Source organism: Pleurodeles waltl, chromosome 5 (genome assembly GCF_031143425.1).
Source record: "Pleurodeles waltl isolate 20211129_DDA chromosome 5, aPleWal1.hap1.20221129, whole genome shotgun sequence".
Taxonomy (NCBI): domain Eukaryota; kingdom Metazoa; phylum Chordata; class Amphibia; order Caudata; family Salamandridae; genus Pleurodeles; species Pleurodeles waltl.
Window position 1 is genome coordinate 1411001678 of NC_090444.1, and position 18209 is coordinate 1411019886.

The 18209-nt window shown below is 47.0% G+C and overlaps 1 protein-coding gene across 1 annotated transcript in view; it reads left to right on the forward strand.

Annotated features, from left to right (window-relative positions):
- The window catches only part of LOC138296504 (CD109 antigen-like), a 363929-nt gene that overhangs the window by 152494 nt on the left and 193226 nt on the right, over nucleotides 1–18209 (forward strand). The window contains exons 9-10 of the mRNA XM_069235675.1: nucleotides 5301–5457; nucleotides 7190–7293. Coding sequence (XP_069091776.1) covers nucleotides 5301–5457; nucleotides 7190–7293 — 261 coding nt within the window. The remainder of the gene's footprint in view (nucleotides 1–5300; nucleotides 5458–7189; nucleotides 7294–18209) is intronic.

The window sequence follows — 18209 nt, forward strand, 5'->3', positions numbered from 1 at the left end:
TCAGGCAAGAACGGAAGCAGGCAGCAGGGCAGCACAATATTAAAGCAGTTCTTCCAAAGCAGCAGTCCAGCAGAGTAGCAGTGCTTGGAGCAGCACAGCAGTCCTTTTTCTGGCAGAGTATCCACAGGTCCAGAAGTGTACCGAGTTGGTCAGGTCAGACGTCCAGTTCGTATAACCAATGGTGACTTTGAGGTGAGGGAGACTTCAAAGTAGTGCTTTGAAGTGCAGAGGTCCTCCCTTCCTGCCCTTCCTGCCCTACCTCCAGACTCACTATGGGTGGTATGCAACCCTTTGTGTGGAAACAGGAGACAGCCTATTCAGGTGCAAGTATGAGGCTGTGCCAACTCTTTCCTCCCATCCTGGCATCCTGCCCAGGATGTCCCATCAGGATGTTGGTGGCCCATCAGTCACACCGAAGATCCCTTTGGGTGTGTGGCTGTCTAGAGGGAATGCACAAGTCTAGCTGTTACCCCATCCCAGACATTTATTGGAGGCTGTAGACACACAGGGCTAAGATCAGGAAAATGCCAACTTTCTAAAAGGAGCATTTTCAAAATTGTAACAATAATTCCAAGTTTACCATTACGGAGGATTTATCATTATAATTCCGTTGCTAAACATGACAGGTCTATCCCTTCCCAATCAGGAATTACAACGTATTAAATGTAAGACGGAATCCCCAATGATATCCTGGGGGGAGGGTGGTAGGCCTCACAGTAGTGAAAACAAATTTGAGCGTTTATCACTAGCAGGACATATAAAACGAAAAAGTATATGAACTGTCTCTTGATTTCCACAGCCTTTTGTCCTGTGGGGTTTGAGGTGACATATGTAATAAAAGGGGATTTTAAGCTAAGGCTTGGCAAGGGTTTTTAAATGCCAAGCCGACATGGCAGTGTGACACTGCATTCAGGCTGCAGTGTCAGGCCTGGGACATGTTTTAAAGTGGTAGTTAAGTGGTGGCACAAGCAGTGCTGCAGGTCCACTAGAAGCATTGAATTTACAAGCCCTGGGCACAAGTTGTGCAGTTTTCCTAGGACCTTAGAAGTAAACAAATATGCCAATTAGGCTTATACTAACCAAACTATGTTTCAGGGGGAGAGCATACGCACTATAGCACTGGTCAGCAATGGAAAAGTGCCCAGAGTCCTAAGGACAACAAAAATAAATCAGCAAAAATGGTAGGCAAACCGGCAAAACGTCTTGGGGAGACCATCCTAAGCTGTCAGGTCTAACAAATATAAAAAATGGAAGAAGTCTAAATGAAGCTATTACTCATAGACATCATTAGGGAAGGCCAGGGGTCTCAAAGGCAGTGGCAAGGGTGGCCCCTGACATTGCCTTTGTGACCCCTGAACTCAGAGATCACAAAGGCAACATCAGGAACTGAAGGACAACAGGGCTCATATGAGCCCTGTTTACATTTTGTTGCTCTCCCAAAACGGGGATGTTTTAATTAATTTGTATGTATCCTCAGTTTGTCTAGAAGGGTTTTTTAGGGACATATAAATACATGTATATATATGTCCCTAAAAAACCTTTCTAGATATATATATATAATCTAGTGGTGGTCACCAATAGGTAGTTATAGTTACAACCTAGTTTCTATATAAAAAGCTTTTTTTTTTTACTTGCCTATATCTTGGGTGCCGCATGACGAATCTTCATGAAACTTTCCCCAAAAACTTGTCAATTCTGTCAGCTGCTGTCTGGAAAGTTTAGGGGTGATCCGTCCAGTGGGGGCCTGAGAGAAAAGGGTGTCCCAAAACACGTTTTCCCCATTCATTTTTCTATTGGGATTTTGAACAGCGATAACGCAAAAACTACTGGACAGAATTACAACAAACATGGCAGGAAGGTAGGTCCTGGTCCAAAAAGAGTGTTTTTTTTATTTTGGTGTAATTCCGTTCAGTAGTTTTTAAGAAATTAAGTGGAAACCAAATTCACGACCCCTAAGGATCTTGTGCTGAGATCTGATTGGCTGATAACACTTCAACAACAGAAGCTGCATTTTTTTTTATTTTACAAGCGGAGACATGGTGGATGTGCAAATCTGCTCCTTTTTTAAATGAAGCGCGCTCTCCCGTGCTTCGCTAGTTTAATGCCCTCGGGTGGGGCGAGTCCCGGTAGCTTTTTTTTTTTTTTAAGTGGGGGCCTCCTGGCCCCCTCCCGATGCCCCAGGGATATGTCTGGACAATGCAGGCTCCAACCCCCTGGTGTGTGTCTGTGGCCAGCCCTGCGCAAGGCAGGATCTTGTGAACAACAGAGACTTTCCTTTGAGGTTTACCTACTTCAAAGGCAGAAATAATTATAAGTAGTGTACCCAAAACCCCAGATTTTTAGAATACTTCTGGATCACGAGGAACCTCTGCCAAGGAAAAGAGCTGAAATGCTGGAGGGGGAGTACTGCCCCTTTGCTGTGTGTGCTTTGCTGGGTTGACCTGCAGTTGTTGCTATTGCCTTAAAAAGGACAAAGACTGGACTTTGCTGTGTATCCTGCTGGTAAAGATTCTCCAAGGGCTTGGACTGAGCTTACCCCCTGTTCTGAAGTCTCAGGGCCGTCAATGGAGAAGCTGGTGAACCCAAGGTGAAAAACCACACACCAGAGCTCAGTGGCTGAAAAATTGATGCAGCACCGGTGAAATCGAAACATTGCCAGCTCAGCACGGATCCATTGCTGCCGAGCATCTGGATTTTCCACGCATCGCCCCTGGGCATCAGAATCTTCAACATCACCACACGGACCTGAGGCTGCTTGTCTGGAAACTGACGCATCGCTTACCCGGCAGAAAAAGAATCATGGCACAGCCGCACTTGCGAGTAAGAAATTGACGCATCACTTGTTTTTCCGATGCACCCTCGCCCTTTATATTTGATGCATACCAGGTACTTTGTGCTAAAATTACGCATCCATTTATTTCTATGGATTAAGACTCATTTTCACTTTAAAAATTCATATCTTAGCTTGGGTATGTTTCAGTCTTGTTTGATTAGGATAAATACTGGCTATTTTTCTAAATTAGTATGGAGTCCTTTTGTGGTGTTTTCACTGTGTTACTGTTTGTGTTGGTACAAAAACATATCACATTGCCTCTGAGATAAGCCTGACTGCTTGTGCCAAGCTACCAAGCGGGTGAGCAAGGGTTATCCTAGGTGGGAATCTCCCTTACCCTGACTAAAGTGTGGGTCCCTGCTTGGACAGAGTACAAAATGACTGCCAACCTGAGACCTTATTTGTAACAAGTACAAAGTAGATTTGTATCTGCATTCAAAACATAAATATTGTTTCGGTGCTAGGATATATAGAATTACTTCACTGAGCTTTTGGCCTGCGTCCATCACTCCCTCCTGCATGGCCACTGCTGCTGCCGTTGCTGTCTCCGCACATAGCCTGCCAGTTTTGTGTTCGAGACCCACCTCCACCCGCATGCACCTGCCTGCTCCTCATCCCTGATGGCCTAGTTGTCATTTGCTTTTGTCTGCCTTTTATCTCTTTCTTTTTTTCTGCACTTTGCCTTTTTTTTTCTCTTTTTCTCCTCGCTCCCTGACGCTGGTGCCCCCACCCCCGTCCTTGCAGCTCTTTCCGCCCTTCCGCCTCCCAGCTAACCAATCCCCCCTTTCCCCTTCTTAACGGTGGATACTGCTCAATGAGAGGCAACTTCACTGACCTTTTGGCCAGCGTCCATCTCTTCCTCCTGTGTGGCCATTGCTGCTGCTGTCTCCTCACAGAGCCTGTCAGCTCTGTGTTTGAGGCCCGCCTCCACCCGCAGGCACCCGTCTGTGCCTCATCCCTGGTGGTCTAATGGCCACCTGCGTCTGTCAGGTCTGTCTGCCTTTTTTGTCTTTCATTCTTTTTTTCTGTACTTTGCCTTTTTTCTCTCTTTTTGACTCTTTTCCTGCTCCTGCGCATTCCCCGCTCCCTTCCGCTACTGCCCCCACGGCCCCACCCCCTACCCTTGTAGCACTTCCTGCCCTTCCACCTCCCAGCTAACCAATCCCCCTCCCCTTCTTAAGGGTGGCTGCTGCCCTTCTGTGCCTGTCCACGCCTGGACCACACCTAGTACCACGGAACCTGGCATCAGCTGTGGAGTACCCCAGTATTCATCGCTGAGCCCCACACTGTTCAACATCTACATGATCCCACTCACCCCCATCATCAGGATCTACGGTATGAATATCATCTCCTACGCTGATGACACCTAGCTGATCATCTCCCTGACCAAGAACCCCTCAACAGCGAAGAAGAATTTCAGGGACTGGATGGAAGCAGTCGCCACCTGGATGAGGGAGAGCTCCGACAAACCCGAGATCCTCATCCTGGGACCCTCCTCATCAGCCTGGAATGACTCCTGGTGGTCCTCAACACTCGGAAGGTCCCCCATCCCTACAGACCATGCACAAAACCTCAGCATCATCCTCAACTCAACGCTCACCGTGACCAGACAGCTCAACTTCGTCACCTTCACCTGCTTCCTCAACCTCCGACTCCTACGGAAGATCTTCAGATGGATACCAACCGACTGCTGGAAAACGGTGACATACACCCTAATCACAAGCAGACTTGACTGTGTCAGTGCCCTCTATGCTGGAACTTGAACAAGCTGCAACAAATTCAGAACACCACCACAAAGGATCGACTTCAAACTCCTCATACACACCTACAGAGCCCTCCACAACAGGGAACCCAGCTACCTCAACCACCGCATCACATGGTACTCCCCTTCCAGTCCTCTCCGCTTGTCCCAGCAGTCGCTCGCCAAGGTATCCTATCATAAAGAAGCCCTCGGCTGGAGGAAGCTCTTTCTCATACCTGGCAGCAAAAGTTTGGAACACCTTACCTCTTCACCTCAGACAGTAGCCATCGCTGCCTCAGTTCAGGAAGGACTACAAGACCTGGCTCTTCAACTGATCTCTAAGGACACACCTCACAGCGCCTTGAGACCCTAAGGATGAGTGGTGCATTATAAAAATACATGATTGATTGATTGATAGTACACAATAGATTTCTATCTGCTTTAGAAACTTGGTGAATTATTTTATTTATCTTATACTTAATGTTTAATTTTTCTTTTATTGTTGCTTTTTTACTTCAGCAGTGTTGCTACCTTATCAGGGCATTATCAGGGTCAAAAATGTGATGTCACTTCCTGTGATTTCATCAGTGGCTGGATGTTTGGATGATTTTACCTCCGCTACACCTGGTATTTTGGTGAATTGATGCCATTGATATTACTTATCATATAACTGCTTGTCACCACAGAGAAATTATCTAACTTTTTATCTTGTATTTTTTGTTGTAGATCTCTGGTGCTGCTAATTTCAGTTTTAGTTATGTTGAACTGCAGTCAATTGGAGTTGTGCATATCCCAAGAGAAGTGAGAAGTATTCAGGAGTACGTGTATAACCCAAATCTCGGGCAAATTAATTTCATTGTAACAGTGAAGGAATCACTCACTGGTATGTATGGTCATTGATGAACATAGTTGATTTAAAAAGAAAGGTAGTTCTTTGTTCAATGTGTGCTGCAGGTCATGTACAAGTTATAAGTATGCTAAAGATACTAGGGTACACCTTGTGCTATTATTTATTACTCTGTAGTGAATCTCTGTTGTTGTATTATTTTTTATTACTTCTCTTCTTTACTATAAAAATCCAGTGAAGATTATGCTATTTGGAGCTCTTGGCTACCCCTTCAAGCTGTGTAAAACAACGAAAAATAAATTAAAAGTTGGAGAGATGATACCATTACCCCAGCCACTCCTGTGGCTGTTATTTCCTATGGGATTCATTGACAGAGGAAGGCAGAAGGGAAGGGGATAAGGCTGCAGATATATTGACTTGTCGCTTTCTTTTCTCTTTCATGCACCTCTCTCTCCCTTTATATGTGAACAATGATAAGAGCTGAAGGTTTTAGGTCATTGTGAAACCTAGGGACTGTTTACTTATTGAATTGTATTTGGGTTTGTCACACAGTGTGCTAGAGAAACAAATGGAGTCTGTTGGAGTGGTAATGTCTTCTTTGTGCTTGTAGAGGATTGTGCCCATGTTCTGAGTGATCCAGGCTTTAAGTTATCTGGTATCTTGATACTCCTTCGATTTAGCACCAAAGGCAATCATGCATGTGCAATGAGCCCTAGGCTTTCATTATTGTCCTGAGAGCCAGAGCCCGTCATCTGGAGGGATGCACCAAGCATGATCTTTAGTCTACTGTCCATGTCCTGGGTAAACTATATTAAGAAGCAATAGCATACTATTTTTCTGATTGATAGTAGTGATCTGACATGTTTTCATTTCAGGAATAAATGTGGTGCATACAGGCCCGGTGTGTGTAATGTTCTGCTTTAATGTAATACCCAGATCCAGTGACATCCCTATGTGAATGTGGTATGACTGTTCACTGGTAACAGGACACCATATTGTTTGAGTCTAAACATGTGGCCACAGAGACCAGTGGGATCCATTTTGAATACCTCTGCTAAAACATAGCATAAGATAGAGGTTGAGGTACAGACTCTCCTGAGGGTCTGTGTAATGCTTTCATTCAAGAGCTGAGGGTCTAGCCCTACACCATTAAGGGTTGGAGGATGGATGTAGGGCTGCTTTAGTTACTCACATATGATCCCTTAGCAGGGGTTTAGGAATTATTCCCCCGAGCACTGTCATGTGTGTTGACAGTGGGGCAGGGGAGGTGAGTTAGCAACTTGTGTTGTTAAGGAGAGGGGATATTTCAGACAGGGCCTGCCTCTATGCCTCTCCCCGGAGTAGTTTTTTTTTAAAGATGGTGACACTCAGGTGCAGAATGTTCGCACTTCACTGTGCTCTTCTTTTGTGTATTTCAACTAGAGCTGGCTTTGACACTTCCTGTTTGACAAAGAATGCGTTGGCCCTGCATAAGCACAAGTTAAATAGGAAAAGACACCACTCTAAAATGGTTTGTAGCCATTGACCGCAGGATCAATATTTCCAGTTCCAGAACATGTGTACAAAAGAGAGAACAAAACAGTTCAACTTTTTTTCTGGTTCCACAGTCTTCACTGACTTTTTTATTTATTTTTGATAAGTAGTTATGTCCAAGAACACCATTTACATCATACTGTATGTCGCTACAGCATATGACAGAAGTGTGAAGTGTGAATACTTTTAACAGCTAGAAGTTTCTGATACTACATCTTTTTGTGATTTGTCGTAGGTTTGGAGGTCAGTGAAAGGCATGTGATCTATTTTGGAGATTCGGAATATATCATCTTGAATGACCATAGTACATTGAAACCACATTTAAATACCACTGTAAAGGTATGTGACCATACTGTATTTTTGCTACAAATGATGCCTTTTATGTTCAGAATTTGAAAATCAATTTCATATGTTTTACTGTAAACTGAAAATAATGGACATGTATAACAGTGAGCTTGTGCTATGTTCATTAAAATGTATTTCCAAAACTGTGCCATCATGACTTGCCATAAGCTTAACAATCAGGTCTTTGTCCCATTGCAAGGTAGAAACTACATTATGCCAGGGTGTTAGGGAAGTACAAAGTGAGGATAAAAATGACTCTTGCCTTCCTCTGTCCCTAGGTGTTTACAGCACAATGACTATCAAGATCCGCTTAGCACCCTCTCCACTTACGTTAGTATTGCCAATGCTGTCATGAACTAATTCACCTCTTTGCTAGCAACTAGATCACCTTCTTTTGGACTACTCTAAATCTCCCTTTGTCCCATTGCATTATGGTGTACCCCAAGCTTTCATCCTTGCCCTAGTGTTATCCAGTTTGTATAAAGAGTCCTTAGAATTGTATTGATTGAGCAAGATATCACTCTGCACTACTACCCCAAGTGTAAACTCTACAACTAACATCCTCAACTTAAACCATTGCATGTGGGCAATTTAATATCTGCTCTCCATAGCCCATGCAAGTTCCTGTCAAAAAAATGCCCATGTACCTTGACAGCTTCTCAACACACTTGACATCAATTGTGTCCATGTGCTTGCACCTCAACCTAGATGTTATCATCACTCAAGTTTGTATCTGAATATAAACTTCATCTCTGCATTTTAAGCCAGACTGGAAGAGTTGCAAACCTTTTTCACTTCATGCTTACGGGTTCTTCCTCTTTACCTGATAAAATAAGTAATTCTATATAACCATAGCTCAGTGCAAACAATAGTGGAGAAAGCGGTCATCCCTGATCACCAAACCCTAGAAGGAATCCCTGAGCAGACAAGCCTTGCACATGGATCCCGATAAAGAGTTTGCACCCATCTGCAAAACCAGTTGTCAATCCCAAAGGCACCCATCACAGCCAATAAAAAATCCCAAACAACCATAATGAATGCTTTCTCTGCATCTAATGGGACCATACCCAACTTCATACTGAGTTTACCCAAAATATCAAAGGCCTCAATGGCTGTATTGGTATGACAGGTAGTGTCCCACCCATAAATAAAGCTGTGTTGCTGATCTGATACCAATCCTGGTATTAAAGGAGAGAGCTGGGTGGCTAACACTTTAGCAAATATTTTTGCTTTGGAATTGATTAGTGAATAAGGACAATATGACCCCCTCTCTTCAGGCGACTTGCCTTTCTTTGGGAAAATAATATTTTCTGAGTTCCGGATTACTCTAGATTAATCGATACATTGCATGACAGTCAACAGAGGAGGTAGGACAGTATCTTTGAAAACTTTGTAGAATTCCAGGGGAATAGAATCTTCCCTTGTAGCCTTGTCAGTAGGTCCCCAGAGCTTCCTCTAGTTCCCCAATAGTAAAGTCCTTCTGTAGTGCCATCCTAGAAGAATCCTCCACTCTAAGGAGTCTACAATTTTGAATATATGCTTCCTGCTCAACCTGCCAGATAACCTGGGAGTGGCCATATAATTCCTGATAAAAGAGAAAGAATTGCTCAGAAATATCACCAGGGTCAATGTAGAGCACGCCCCCATTACCTCTAATTCTTTGAACATCGTTTTTCACCTTTCGATCTGCAATTTGATAAGCTAAAACCAGACCCACCTGGTCCCCGCACTCTTATTGCTGAGTCTTATGTTTAACATAACTTGGTGCTGCCTTCTCATTTAGATTTTACCCCAGGAGGGACCCTTTATGGAGCTCCTGCTCCTCAAATGTACCTATGCCCCCACTGCTGATAGCCCTGGCATGCATGATCTCCAGCCGGAAAGTTTCTTCCGCCAACAACCTCAGCTTCTTTAAAATGGTAAATTTATCTCTAAGGATAAACTGCTCGGTGATCCCTCGAACATAAGCCTTCATAGTATCCCATACCACCGGAGTGGAGGCTGTACCTATGTTGAGCTCAAGAAATTCCATAATGGAACACCTAGTGAATTTGCAATATTCAATGTTGTTCTGGAGATACTGAGGAAAGGTGAACTGACGGTTCTCCTTTCCAATATCCGGACATTTAATTGAAAGTAATATAGGATTATGATCTGATGTGATTCTAGGACAGACCTGCATATCCATATCTTGAACCAAAATCCTCCTGCCAAAAGTCATGTCTGTCCTACACTACAGTTTTGAGGAGACAAGAAAAAAGTAAACCGGAACTGTGGATGAATTACCTACCTGATGTCTGTCAGCCCATGAAGACACACCAGTTCCCGAATTGCCACTCTAGGTTTGACCATGCATGGCATAGCAGACTGATTTGTTAAATCAATACTATAATCTGTAACACAATTAAAATCCCCCATCGTAAGTAGTTCCCCAGCCTATCCCAACAATTATATGGCAAGCGGATTGAAATCCTCCTGATCATCTACATTAGGCCATATATCAAGCAAATAACATATTACTGACCATATATCATAAACTGTGCAACTGCCCATCTCCCCCGAGCGTCAGCCATTGTTTTAAGAACCATGACTGTAATGTTCTTGGCTGCCAAAATGGCAACCCCTCTAGTGGAGACAGATTGAGAACTACATATAATAATTTTATACCCCAGTTGTTCTAATAAAGAACAATCCTTATGTGCCAAATGGGTTTCTGTGAGTGCCATCAAATGCGGGGAGTATATTTTGATCTCCTCTCAGACTAGTCAACATTTGCTAGAATAGTTGAGGCCTGCCTCATTCTAGCACATGCACTTAAGCATATTCATAAAACAGTGACAATAAACTGTCCCTAACTGCCACCACCCGAGGTACTATATTGTATGCACTCATGCTGGCAGCACTACTCCTTATAAGCCATACGTGCCCAAATTCTATAAAAAGAACTAAACAGTTCAGACCTTTCCCCAACCCAACAAGATGCAGCTCTTGTTCATGCCCCTCACCCCTCCCCACCCCCTTCCAAATTCCCCTTCCTTTCCCTCAACCCCCCTAAACCTGTGCCTAACAGTGAGACATGTCCCCACCTCTTTCAGCTATCTTTGGAAGCAGACAGCCAGTACAGCCTATCCCCAAACCCTTCACCTGCTGCCAACTGGCACAGTCTTCCACGTCCAAAAGAAAAGAAAAAAGAAAAAGAAAAAGACAACACCGCATTGGAGTGCTACTGCAAATTGGTACCATTCCTTCCCTCACCCCCCACCCTCTCACGTTCTAGTAACCTTCTGAGAAACTATTTAGGGTCCAGAACCTTTCATAGTACTTTAAAGTTGTGCAGCTTCTTGCTCTGTAAAGCAAATCCTTGTTCGGCCAGCCTTAATAAATTTCAGTCTAACCAGCTCCTGTAAAACATCTTGGGTCCCTGCAACAAAAAAAATCTTGCCAGTTGACAAAGCTTCCATCTTTTATCCATAGTGGATTTACATAGGTCCGACCAGACAAAAATGGAGATAGTCTACAACAACCGGGAGAGCAGGGCGGGCTTTCAAATAAATTGCTTGTCTTAACAGATAGTTACCTATGTAGATGATAATCGGTCTCAGAGCAGTAGAACTGGAGTTTGCCCTGGAAGTGTCCCTGCTCCAATTCAAAGGCAACCGATGTGCCCACTGGAGTAAGGAGTCAAAGTCCCAGTCTGATAAATCCAGAAAAGCCCTCCTGATGAGCTGCACAATATACTGCCTCTTGTCATCCCCTTCCCTCCCTTCTGGGAGCCCAAAAACCCATAGATTGTTTCTTCTTTGACAATTTTCCAGGTCCTCAATCTTGGACTGAACATACTTCAGATGATGATTGTGATCTTCCACTGTTTTTGCAATTGTGGGCCCTGAGTCTTCCATGTTCAAGACTCGCTGTTGTAGATCCAGAACATCCATGGCAAGAACAGTTACTTTACCACTGACTTCCAACAAGGCTTGCTGAATTGACATATTATCAGGCCTGACCTAGGCATAATGTTGCTAGTCGTCTACCCTCTGAGCCTAGATCAGCTGCATAATGGCTCCAGTGTTCCTTTTATCTGAAAGAGCATCAGTAAATAGGGCTGGTGAGGGAGGGTGACCTCCTGAGACATTAAAGCTATCCCCGGAAGGTAATGAGCTTGGTGGACTTGAAGAGCCAGTACAGGCAGATTTAAGGGCTGTAGCACCTTTCTGCTCCTTTGACATCTGCCTTGAGATTGATGACAAGCGAGAAATTATTTATTTCACCTCCCCCTTATATGTAACCCATTCCTGTAATGTACTACCAGTAGTGCCACTACCTGTTGCTTCACTCTTCCTATGAGAGGCAACTGCCTTCTCAGTCTTACTGGCACTACTGGACTTGCCATTGGCCTGGCCAGGTTGAGAGCCTCTAAGCATTTCCTTCACTGGGGGCGATCTCGTAACATCTGGCTGACTCCTCAGGGAGGTCATTTGTCCACTACTATCCTGTTTGCAAGTTTCTGTGCTAATAATGGAAGTGACAAGGCAGATCGTATCTTGTCTCTGGGTCACACCATGGCCCCCTTCCTCCTGTATAGAGTGAGTAAAATGGGAAGAATAATTAATAGTCAGTAGGGCTGGCAGTGTGGGATAATAGAGGGCCCTGGGCCTTTTTTATCATCTGCTGACAAGAACCATCTGTTGCACTAGGGCAGTGCCCTTCAGTATCTCTGCCGCAACTTGCCCCACTTGCCCTGCTTGCCCCTACGGTAGATCTGTCAATATGACTCCATCGTGGGGCCCCCCAGTTATCAAACCGTTCTAGCCCTCAGAGTCAAAAGCAGGATCTGGAGCCTTGTTGATGCCCACAGGGACAGAGGCAGCAAGGAGGGGGGTCTTCCTTTGCTTAATGCTACTTGAAGCCCTGGCCAGGAAAGCAGAAGAAAAATTCAAACTGACTTCAGCATTAGCAATATCACTTGTCTCAGTTCCAATTTCAGTTTCAGTTTCCATTTCTCTGCAACATTGTAACAGTCCCCTGGCTTCCAACTGCCCAGGAACATTGTTAACTTCAGTTACTGGCAACTTGGGTTTCTCCACACCACCACAGTTGGCAATGACAGCAGTCAACAAGGCATCAGCCAGCTGGGTCTCCTCTGGTTTTAATGACCCTCCACCGTGCGGTCGGAGCAACTGAGTGGCCGTGCCTGACTCCAGGAGCTTCAGCACAGGCCTGCCAAGGGAACGCTTGCCATGTAGTGACAAGACTCCTCCAGGCACCTCCATTCCGTGACCGCATGATTCTTTGTGCCACCGAAACCACCACGGCTGCCTCTCGTCACATATGTGCACAGCAGGGCCATAACACCCAAACCATAGGGGCCCACTACATAGAAGGAGAAGGAGGGAAGGTGATTAGCTCACCAAAGAGCTCTCCAAATCCACGCAATCTAAGCCCACTGTTGCCCAGCCCAGCAATACTGTATCCTCACACCAATCCAAGGTCCGTGGTAAACATCAAACCAGCTGCCCCAGCCAGCAATGATTGGGACCAGAAGCAGCAGCAGGTAAGAGAAGAGGGAGGAGCTCTTTGTGGCGAGATCAGCCCGCCATCATCTCCCAATATCTTAAAGTCCCTATAAACAAGCGGGCCCCAACTCCTGGACTTGAAACTGTACTACTGAGTAGCATTTGCTGGACAGCTTCATAACCTGCTTATGGCTACAGACCCAGACCTTTCCACTCAGGTGTATCATTTAGTGATGGGACCTGGATCACGTTTTTTTCTTTACAGACTGATGGATCCTAATTACTTCAAATGTGTCAGATTTGACATTATTAAGGATATTACTCACATCTGGTGGGAGAGTCATGTAAAATATTCGTGTGGGCTAATTAGTCATTATACTCCACTCCGGAATATTCCTGCTTTTCCAGAAGTAGTATATGAGAAGATTGGTCGGGTGTGGGCTACTTTGGGGGTGAAATCTTTCAGACAATTATTTTTACTTGAATGGGTTTTGTGCATTTTATGAATTACAGGCTATTTATGATATCCCCAACAATGCTTTTTTAGGTATCTACAGCTACAAAGTTATTTCTCATCTGGGTGTGAGACCTACTATCTTGGAGGTCTTGCCTGGCACCGGTAGTAAATCACTAATTAGCAAAATTTACCTAGGGTTTTGTCAATCTAGGGCGGATGATGGGCTATTGCTAGCTTCTAAGTGGAGTAAAACGCTTGGCTGCGAGGTTCAGCCTTCAGAAATATATAAGGCCATGAAAACAGTTGAGAAATCTGTCCACTCTGTTAAACTGAAATTGCAACAGTTTGAGGCTATTTGTTCATTATATTACACCCCTGAGCAAATTATACAATGGGGCGGGAGCTTCAGCACAGATAAAACTAGGTGCCCTACATATAGATTGTCAGCTGCTGACATCTTACATATGTTTTTAACATGTCCAGCTATTCAGGGTTTTTTGGCTGGGGTGAGTCAGTTAATTATGCAATATTGCAGGTCTGACATTCATTTGACACATAAAGAAATAATGGGGTACAGGACGGGAAAAGATGCTGCGTTAACTTGGTTGGTGTCTATTCTTATTGTGGCAGCTAGACTTTGTTTTGTTAGATGTTGGGTATCCCCAACCCCACCTTTTGTCATGGAATGGTGGGGAAATGTACAACAGGTGTATGATTTAGAACTTGTGCTTGCTAGAGTTAGAGGGGCACAGTCGCTTGGAAAGTTCCACAGAATGTGGTTGGGGCTCCACTGTAAGTTTGAAGAAAACATGTGAATGCTGGTCTTGAAGTCCCTGTTTCCTTTCCGTTTTTGCTTCTTGGGAAACTGCTCATTCCACATGCCATGCTTTGTATTCATTGTTTGTATGCCTAATGACAAGTTTTTTGTTTTTTTTACTTTCTTTTTTTTCTATGGCTTTGTCTCCTCTATCTATCATGACCAATTCAGACCAACAAAAGTAAAAAATATAAAAATAAAATAAATCCGTAGTAGCCCTGACCTGGGTATGGGGGTGGGCAAACCACCTAATTCTAATTCTGAAACAAAATATGGATTTAGGTCTCTTATGACAAGGGACCTCTACCCTTGGCAGGGACCTGCCTGGTCTAGTACATTATGGTCCCAAATAATGAATGGAACCTTATTGTATTTCTGTAACTCCTACCCCTGAACATATTGGAGGGGAAGCCATAGAGACTTTGGTGGAATAAAGCACACCATGGATTTGGTCACCTACTGCTAAGATTGGAGTACCCGAGCCGTTAACTTATATACACTCAGCCATACAGTTCTAAATAGTATGCATCATTTTATGATCTGATAGTCATATTTGAGCAGAGAGCACTATTATCTCTGTAGAGGACCATGCTGCTTTGTCCACCTGTATATCTTGTGAAGATCCTCTAAAATATTTATACCTCCTTCAAAGAGGCACCCTCAGAGTTTACATTTTGTCATCTAACATTTAATTTTTCAGCTACAGCAGCACTATCCTATTCACTAACATAAATGTGGTATCCATGCACAATTCATCTGGGGCAGTTGAGGCCAATCAGGGTGTGCAGGATAGGAAAGAAATCAAGTACATGCTGATAGGAACACAGTATTAGCTGTCTCTTTTCCTTTTAATGTAATAGTTCCCACTTTTATACATTTTTTCTATTATTTGTATTTTTTGCCACAAACATATCCTGTTGTTTGAAGTAAGCTCTTTGAGAACATTATGTATCAGCCTGAATGTGAACTCCTAAAGCCCCCATATTCTCCTCCCTCCTGTGGTAAAACAATGCTTATGTTTAAATTGTTTTTACAACACACACTGCATTATGTAATTGCATTTAGTCACTCTGTGAAAAGAAACTGTGGAGACTGAAACTTTAGGGATACTTGTCATAGCAGCAACATAAAGTTTTCAGGTGTAGTCAACATTTTCAGTTCATGCATCCTCCATGGCTGGGAGTGATCCACACCTTTTTCTCATCAAGGTCATATAGGCCCTCATTCTGACCCTGGCGGTCGGTGATAATGCGGCGGCCAAGCCGCCAACAGGCCGGCGGTCCAAAATATGCAATTCTGACCCTGGCGGGAACCGCCAACACAGCCCGCCGCATTAACACTCCGACCGCCACGGCGGCACAAACAAACAGCGCGGCGGTCCCCGCCAACAGCCAGGCGGCAGACAATGTACCGCCCACCCTATCATGACCCACCAATCCGCCACCTTTTCCGGGGCGGGAGCACCGCCGATAAAAACACGGCGGAAACAGACTACGAACGGGAAAACGCTCACCTCTACGCACTCCACGCGAGATTCCGGCAGTATGGAACCCGAGTTGCAGGTCATCCCCGCACTCCTATACCTGCTCCTGTACCAGGAGCACGCCCGGCGGCGCGGAAGACATCGGTGAGTACTGCACCTACGACACAGGGGTGGGAAAAGATTACCGGCACACACCCACCCACCCATACCCACTACAACACACACATCAATGCATTCCCACAGATCACTGTCACAACCCACAAACCCCCCCCTCCGAAATAATGCAAAGACCAAAAGAAGAGATCATAAACGGGCAGATATATTGAAATATGGACACCAGTAATCCCAATAAATAAATAAACTATGTACAAAATATATACAGCTACTAAATGTAGTCCAACCACTGTCCGTGGACCACAGGGGTCCTGTGCAAAGGGGCAAGGCCCAGTCCCACGACAAGAACTCCACGGAGAGAACACTGCAGGGGCATCAGAAAGAAAATAGGACAGGCACCTCAGGGGGAAGGGAAGGGGGGCACCTCAGCCACTTGAGTACACGACGCCAGATCCACGAGGGGACTCCATGACCACTGGCCCATCCTGGGGAGAGCAAAGCCACAGTCCAAACAGTCCATACAGTGGGTGGCCTGCCCACTGGGCCATCCTGGGGAGTGCAAAGCCACAGTCCATACAGTCCATACAGTGGGTGGCCTGCCCACTGGGCCATCCTGGGGAGTGCAAAGCCACAGTCCATACAGTCCATACAGTGGGTGGCCTGCCCACTGGGCCATCCTGGGGAGTGCAAAGCCACAGTCCATACAGTCCATACAGTGGGTGGCCTGCCCACTGGGCCATCCTGGGGAGTGCAAAGCCACAGTCCATACAGTCCATACAGTGGGTGGCCTGCCCACTGGGCCATCCTGGGGAGTGCAAAGCCACAGTCCATACAGTCCATACAGTGGGTGGCCTGCCCACTGGGCCATCCTGGGGAGTGCAAAGCCACAGTCCAAACAGTCCATAACAGACCCCACTGCCACTGGAGGAGGCATGTTGGCCAGAGGACATCCTGCAGCCCTGCCCGAGACAGATCCTGCCCTGCCACGTCTGCCAAAGGGCCAGCGGTTCTTGCCTGGAAGGGCCCAGTTCAGCGCTTCTTGCCTTGAAGGGCCCAGTTCAGCGCTTCTTGCCTTGAAGGGCCCAGTTCAGCGGGTCTTGCCTTGAAGGGCCCAGTTCAGCGGTGCTTGAGACGGCGGGCCCAGTTCAGCTGTGCTTGAGACGGCGGGGCCCAGCGGAGCGGTGCTTGAGACGGCGGGGCCCAGTTCAGCGGTGCTTGAGACGGCGGGGCCCAGCGGAGCGGTGCTTGAGACGGCGGGGCCCAGTTCAGCGGTTCTTGAGACGGCGGGGCCCAGTTCAGCGGTTCTTGAGACGGCGGGGCCCAGTTCAGCGGTGCTTGAGACGGCGGGCCCAGTTCAGCGGTTCTTGAGACGGCAGGTCCCAGTTCAGCGGTGCTTGAGACGGCGGGGCCCAGCGGAGCGGTGCTTGAGACGGCGGGGCCCAGTTCAGCGGTTCTTGAGACGGCGGGGCCCAGCGGAGCGGTGCTTGAGACGGCGGGGCCCAGTTCAGCGGTTCTTGAGACGGCGGGGCCCAGTTCAGCGGTTCTTGAGACGGCGGGGCCCAGTTCAGCGGTTCTTGAGACGGCGGGGCCCAGTTCAGCGGTTCTTGAGACGGCGGGGCCCAGCGGAGCGGTGCTTGAGACGGCGGGGCCCAGTTCAGCGGTTCTTGAGACGGCGGGGCCCAGCGGAGCGGTGCTTGAGACGGCGGGGCCCAGTTCAGCGGTTCTTGAGACGGCGGGGCCCAGTTCAGCGGTTCTTGAGACGGCGGGGCCCAGTTCAGCGGTTCTTGAGACGGCGGGGCCCAGTTCAGCGGTTCTTGAGACGGCGGGGCCCAGCGGAGCGGTGCTTGAGACGGCGGGGCCCAGTTCAGCGGTTCTTGAGACGGCGGGGCCCAGCGGAGCGGTGCTTGAGACGGCGGGGCCCAGTTCAGCGGTTCTTGAGACAGCGGGGCCCAGTTCAGCGGTGCTTGAGACGGCGGGGCCCAGCGGAGCGGTGCTTGAGACGGCGGGGCCCAGTTCAGCGGTTCTTGAGACGGCGGGGCCCAGTTCAGCGGTTCTTGAGACGGCGGGGCCCAGTTCAGCGGTGCTTGAGACGGCGGGGCCCAGTTCAGCGGTTCTTGAGACGGCGGCCGGTCTATGGCCAACTGCTCATTGCCTGGTGGTGCCCTCCTGGGCAGCGGGGATGGTGCTCCTTCAATGCCCACCTGGGCTGTGGGTGGTGGGGCCCTCCTGGCCAGCTGGGCTGGGTCCTCCCTGGGCAGCGGCTATGGGGGTGGTGGGCTCCTCCTGGGCAGCAGGCCTGCAGCCTGACCTCTCCGACTTGCTGCCCTTGCCCTCCTTAGTCAGGAGTCTGTGGCCCTTTCCTCCCTTTGGAGCTGTGGCTGGTGACTGTCTCTGGGTGGTGTCCGGGGGGGATGTAGAAGCCGGGCTCCTGCGGCGCCCCTTCCGCCTTCTGCTCCTCTTCCCAGGGGGTGGGCTGGCTGTCCCCTTGCTGCTGGGCGAAGATCCAGACATGCGGGCTGGTGGGCT